Source organism: Sciurus carolinensis, chromosome 13, assembly GCF_902686445.1.
Source record: "Sciurus carolinensis chromosome 13, mSciCar1.2, whole genome shotgun sequence".
In the NCBI taxonomy this organism is placed as follows: Eukaryota; Metazoa; Chordata; class Mammalia; order Rodentia; family Sciuridae; genus Sciurus; species Sciurus carolinensis.
The window spans coordinates 5,749,897-5,756,460 of record NC_062225.1 but is presented as its reverse complement, the minus strand read 5'-3'; the positions used below and the strand labels follow the sequence as shown (position 1 = coordinate 5,756,460).

General features: G+C 45.3%; 1 protein-coding gene across 1 annotated transcript in view; it reads left to right on the top strand.

The window, feature by feature from the left end:
* The first annotated feature begins 800 nt into the window (after positions 1–800).
* The window catches only part of Snrnp200 (small nuclear ribonucleoprotein U5 subunit 200), a 28,060-nt gene continuing 22,296 nt past the window's right edge, over positions 801–6,564 (top strand). The window contains exons 1-6 of the mRNA XM_047523579.1: positions 801–972; positions 1,434–1,597; positions 2,420–2,591; positions 3,462–3,654; positions 4,352–4,407; positions 6,238–6,336. Coding sequence (XP_047379535.1) covers positions 928–972; positions 1,434–1,597; positions 2,420–2,591; positions 3,462–3,654; positions 4,352–4,407; positions 6,238–6,336 — 729 coding nt within the window. The 5' untranslated portion in view covers positions 801–927. The remainder of the gene's footprint in view (positions 973–1,433; positions 1,598–2,419; positions 2,592–3,461; positions 3,655–4,351; positions 4,408–6,237; positions 6,337–6,564) is intronic.

Sequence of the window (6,564 nt, the reverse complement as noted above, 5' to 3'; positions counted from 1 at the left end):
TTTAGACAAGAAGCCAACAGTGGGCCAAACAAAATAACAGCACAGGTGAAACTGGACGGAGGAGAGAGACGGTCGCTGTGGACGGATTCCTATGGCTCAAAACTCATCCTCGGGCTGGAGATAAAGCTCAGTTGGTCGGGTGCTTGCCTTGCATGCACAAGGCCCTGGGTTCAATCCCAGCACCACAAACAAACAAACAACAACAAAAAACCTCATCCTCATATTCATCCCCTCCCCAGGACAGTCATCATTCAGCTGTGAATTGCCAATCCCGCTGGAGAGAAATGGTGGATGGACGCGCGATGTACTGGGATAGGGAGGGGTTTGTAGCTGCGGAGGAAATTAAAGTCACCGTGCTTGAGGATTTGGCCCCGCCAGGAGGGTAGCCGCCTTCACCACCGCTCCCAGGGCGCCCCACGCCTGTCATTCGGCTGGCGGAGGACGAGGGTCTTGCAGACTGCTCGACACGGAAGAAAACCCAAATACGCACACACGAGTTCAATTGCTCTCTTCGCCCAGAAATGGCGCTAATTAGTCCTCCTTGCCTGCCTTCCTCACAAGTCAGTGTCATGGTCGGGGAGAGCAGCGGCAGAGAAAGCGCTGTGATTACAACGTGAGAATTCAGGTCCTGGGTCCCAAGCCCCAGCAGGTGTCCGGAACCAGAATCTAGGGGAAGATATGTCCCGGGACCAGGAACCGGCGTGCACAAGCCCCGCCCACTCCGCCGGAAGGCCACTAGAAAGCGGCGCGCGGTCACCGGAAGCACTTTTCTTCAGCGCACGACCCGGAAGCGGAAGGGAGTCCGTCTTTTTTCTCTGTCAAGTGCGTTTCACCTGCGTTCCTTGCATCCCCCGGGAACGGTTCGGAGCAGCGGTTCGCAGCTTGCGGTGAGAAGCGGTGCTGTGAGGTCCCCGAGCAGCCGCCGCCATGGCGGATGTGACCGCCCGAAGCCTGCAGTACGAGTACAAGGCGGTGCGTGGGATGTCGGGGGAGGACTCTGGGCGACCGAGTGCAGTTGGGGAGCGGGAGGCTGTGGAAGGGTGTTTCAGTCTGAAGGCCTCCTGGAGAGCCACGGAAGCGAGGGGGAAATCGGATCTGGGCGAAGGTGGGATCACACGGCAACGCTTAGGTTAACCCCAGGAGGCTGCTGGGATAGGCTCAGCGCTCTCTAAGGAGGGTTTTTCCAATTCTTGGCTCTCAGTCCGCCCCCTTCCGTGTGTTCCTCCCATACTGCTCAACATTTTTCTCAGATGGGTACTGTTAGGAGCAGGGATTATCAACTGATGATACAGGACATAGGGCTCAGCTCCAGGTTCATGCGCAGCAGGATATGATATGCTCTTTTTAGAGAAAACGTTGCTGTGATTCTTTCATCAGCTGATGTGATTGTGATTGTCTCATGTCGAAGTTTTGCTAATGTATAATCTTTTCAGAACTCGAATCTTGTGCTCCAAGCCGACCGCTCTCTCATTGACCGGACCCGCCGGGATGAACCCACAGGAGAGGTGCTGTCTCTGGTTGGGAAGCTGGAGGGCACCCGGATGGGAGATAAAGCTCAGCGGACCAAACCGCAGATGCAGGAGGAAAGAAGAGCCAAGTATGTAGCCAAAGGGACACTAGTTTTTCTTCAAAGTCCACCTTCCCTTTACCAGTTGAGCAGCATTTTTGCTGCAATGTGTGATGGAAGGCTATACATCAGTGTTCTTAAAGCATGTTATGAAAATTTACCTAAAATTTGTTGGAACCTGAGTGTTTTAAAGACTCTTTGGTCTTAAATGCAAGTAAACTGGAAAATAATTTATTTGAACATAAGTTATATAAGTTATATAAGATCCACAGACATCTTAATTTTCTTCCAGGTTTTCAAGACCCTTGCTACTCCCTTGTCTCAGTAATTCTTTTTTCTTTCTCTCATTACTAACTTCCCACCACTGCTTCTTTCTCTTTTTCTACTGTTGTTTATTCCCTGCTTATTTTTTGGTAATAAACTAACTCAAGCATCCATAATATAAAAGACAGTTTTAGTTTTGTTATAATTTTTTGGGAGTTGGTTAGAAGTAGATTATATTGAAAGAAGTTTCTTTGACTAGAGAAAGGTAATGTATCCGAGAGATGAAAAACTAGTAAGAATTCGTTATATAATCTTAAATTAATGGGGATGCTTAATAGGGAGGATGTCTTATACCATTTTGTTCATCTAGTGAGAGGATGGCAGGATTTCCTCTGTCACTATGTCCCATGAATAAATGCTGCCATAAATGATTAAGGACAAGTTGGAATCATTTGCTGGAATACAGGTTCCTGTTCTCAAATATCAGACGTGTGCCATGAGACTGAGCAGGAAAGGAGGGTAGGCTTGAAGTGGTCTTGCCTAGGATGGGAAAGGTCTTCTCTTCACTTCATATCGTGTATCCATTAGGCGAAGAAAACGTGATGAGGACCGGCATGACATCAACAAGATGAAGGGTTATACTTTGCTGTCAGAGGGCATAGATGAGATGGTGGGCATCATCTATAAGCCCAAAACTAAGGAGACCCGAGAGACTTATGAGGTGCTGCTCAGCTTCATCCAGGCTGCTCTTGGGGACCAGGTAAGGTGGCCAGAGGGTGAGTTCATGTATTTGGAAAGGGAAAGTGTCACATTTGGAAGACACCAGAAGAACCTTTCTTTGGATTTCAATGTTTTCAGAATGAGCTAATACTGAGCACTTAGTTTTTGTGGAACAGCACATCAGCTCTTTGAGTAGTACTACTAATAATCATTTTCCATTTTACAGAAGAGAAGTGAGGCACAGAATAGTTAAGTAATTTTCCTAAGTCACAGAGGTAGCACTGGCAGAGTCAGCATGTATTCCAGGTGATTTTTCTCCAGCATATGCTCTTAATTTTTTCCCATGCATCATTACATTGTAGGCCATCATGAGTCTTTGAGAGGCTCTGGTGAGGTGGTGCTAGGGGAAGTATGGACAAAGGACTACCAAAAGTGTGTTGAGATAGAAGAAGACTGCTAAGTGCCTCTCTCACCTGGCAATGTGAGGCAGACTGTTGAGGAAGCTGTGTCCTGCTTTTGGAGACCACCTAGCCAATCTTTTATTTTCCCCTCTCATTGCTGGGGATTGAATCCAGGTCCTCATGCATGCTAAGCACTGTGCTCTACTATTGCGTGACATCTCCAGTCCCTCTAATATTTTAAAAACAAATGAATTTTCCTTCCATTGCATGACTTTTTTTTGTCATTGCTGGGGATTGAACCCAGGGCCTCATGCATGCTAGGCAAGCATTGTACCACTGAATTTGCAACCCTCCTGACTGTAGGTGGTATTTTTATCAACATTAATAGAAATTACTAGAGCCAGGAGTACTGCAGTTTTGAAGCCATGTAGCTCATCACATCCTGGCAACACATGAAGGGGATATTCTGCATGTCAGTGTTCTAAAAGCTGATTGTTTTTTGCTGCCAGCCACGTGATATCCTTTGTGGGGCAGCTGATGAAGTTCTTGCTGTCCTGAAGAATGAGAAGCTGCGGGACAAGGAAAGACGAAAGGAGATTGACCTGCTGCTGGGTCAGACAGATGATACCAGATACCATGTGCTAGTAAACTTGGGCAAAAAGATCACAGACTATGGGGGAGACAAGGAAATCCAAAATATGGGTAACTAAGCTCTTTGTGTCCTAATAGTATTAAATGATTTTTGTTGACCCTAAAATGTGCATCTTCTAGCACCATTTGTTAAAGGATCTGAATGTCAGGGATTTCCCATCACCTGTTGTGTGGGTTTTTTTTTTTTTTTTTTTTTTGAGGGGTTTGGCAGGTTGTATTCAAAACTGGCTTTAAGGAAGATAGAGAAAATTTTTTTTCTTAAATCTCCATATTCTTATTTTGTGTTTTTTGGAGAATCCCTTAATTCCAGTAGCCATTTCTCACTGAGATATCCCTCTCCTGCTTTTTTTTTTTCTCCTGTATAGAACTTGAACCCAGGGGTGTTCCGCCACTGAGCTACACCCCTAGCACTTTATATTTTTTATTTTGAGACAAGGTCTTGGTAAGTTGCCCAGGCCACCCTTAAAATTTTGGTCCTCCTGCTTCAGCCTCCCAAATAACTGGGATTAAGGAATGTACCACTGTGCCACCTCTGAGGCCATTTTATAATGGAGAATGTGGAAGAGGACTTGGGCAGGGCCCATGGGATAAGCTGGTAGAGAGAAGTGGAACCCAGTATCAGTGGGAGGAAGACTGCCTCAGTGCTGGCAGCACATGCGGCTGTCTCATGGACCATTTAAATCCTGTGTGTCCTTAGGCCCTAGTTCTGTGCCTCTTCATTAACTGCTCACTGCTCTCATCGTTGCAGATGACAACATTGACGAGACCTACGGTGTGAATGTGCAGTTCGAGTCTGATGAGGAGGTGAGCAGTAAGCAGTGGACCCCATCTGTGTCATTGTTTGAAATTGTTAAGGCGACAGGACCCCTTTTAGTGTAAAGAGGTCCCCCAGCCCAAGCCAGGTAGATTTTACGGTGATTTATGAGTCTCAGAAATTTGGTGTTCTTTTGCTGAAAATTATGATGATTATCTTTAGGTTTTCCAAAGCAAATTTAAGCTATTAAATATAAATGTACAGTTTTTTTCCCATGTTTTTCTCATTGGTGCATCTCAGTTGTACGTAATGATGGAATTCATTGTTACATATTCATATTCACACACAATATTATAATATAATTTGACCAATATCATTCCCTTGAATTGCCCCTTTCACTCCTTTCTTTTCTCCCCCTGGTCTCTTTCCTCTACTCTGTTACTCTCTCTTTGATTTTCATGAGACCTGCGTTGCAATCTTTCTTTTCCTTTTTCCTCTCTTGCTTCCACATATGAGAAAAATACAACCCTTGACCTATGTTTGGCTTATTTCATTAGCAATATTTTCAAGTTCCATTCATATTCTTCCAAATGCCATAATTCATAATTTCATTTTTCTTTATGACTGAATAGAATTCCATTGTGTATGTATATCACATTTTCTTTATCCGTTCATCCATTGATGAATACCTAGGCTGGTTCCATAGTTTGACTGTTGTGAATTGTGTTGCTATAAACATGGGTGTGCATGTATCACTATGATGACTTTAATTCTTTAGGATAAATAATGAGGCATGATATATTTGGGTCATATAGTTGTTCCATTCCTAGTCTTTTGAGGAACCTCCATACTGATTTCCATGGTGGTTGTAGTAATTTGCAGTCCCACAAGCAGTGTAAAGAGTTCCTTTTCTCCACATCCTCTCCAGCATTTAGACAGGGTCTTGCTGAGGTGCTTAGGTTCTCGCTAAATTGCTGAGGATGGCTTTGAACTTGTGATCTTGCCTCAGCCTCCCAAGCTGCTGGGATTATAGGCATGTGCCACTGTTCCTGGCTTGATTTTATGATTTTAAGTAGCAACAAAATAATAGACTACTCTGCTCATAGCAGTTCGTTTAATAAATACTTATTATTTATTTAGTACCTGCATTGACCATGATACTGTTTTAAGTGCACATTGTATGATGTGAGTAAACACAGCGGTGAGCAAGCCAAGTGTGGGCTCTGCATTTCTGGATCACTGCTTCCCCAGGCTTGCATCTGTATAGCTTTTCTCTCCTGTTAGCCAGCAGCTCTTGGTTGCAAGGACTGTGTGTGTATTAGGTTGTGGTCCAGGCGGTTGTCTTTGTGGCAGCTAGGGTGAGAAGCAGAGGAGAGGAGAGATGCAGCTAACGAATCCCTACCAGGTGGTCACTCTGTTAATGTGCTCTGGGATGAGGCTGACCCGAGGGAGGGGCCTGGCAGGAGGAGCTACCATAGAACAAATGGGACTTCACTTTCCTGTCTTCATATATGAATGCACACCAGTGTAACTCCACATCATGTACCACCACAAGAATGGGAAGTTAGGGCTGGGGAGGTAGCTCAGCTGGTAGAGTGCTTGCCTCGCAAGCACAAGGCCCTGAGTTCAATCCCGGTACTGCAAAAAAAAAAAAGAATGGGAAGTTAGATGGCGTGTTTGTGTGAAGTGTCAAAGTACATTCTAAAAAGAACAAATTTAAAAAAAAAAAAAAAAAACTGATCCGGTTTCAATAAGCTATTGATTTCACCCCAAAGCCATTGCTCTAACCCAGGAGCTCATCAAGAGTAACTTGGGGAGCGGTTCTCTGGTGGCACAGGATGAGTTCTGGAGCATGGTTGAGATTGGGGCCATTTCCACAGGAAGGTGATGAAGACGTCTATGGGGAGGTTCGAGAAGAGGCATCTGACGATGACATGGAGGGTGACGAGGCTGTCGTGCGCTGCACCCTCTCCGCTAACGTGAGTACCGTCTCCTTTCCCGGGCTGTGCAGCCTGCTGATACTTGGCTGTAGCCCGTTTTCCTGGTGCCTATTCCAGTTTTGCATTACTTATTGAGACGTGTTTTGACAGAGCGAGCCTCAATAAACGTTTAGTGTCCTGATTCTAAGATTTCAGCCAGTTGTCCTCCTGCCTGAGGCACGTGGTGAGGAAATCTTAGTGCAATGTTTCTGAACTCTGCAGAGCACG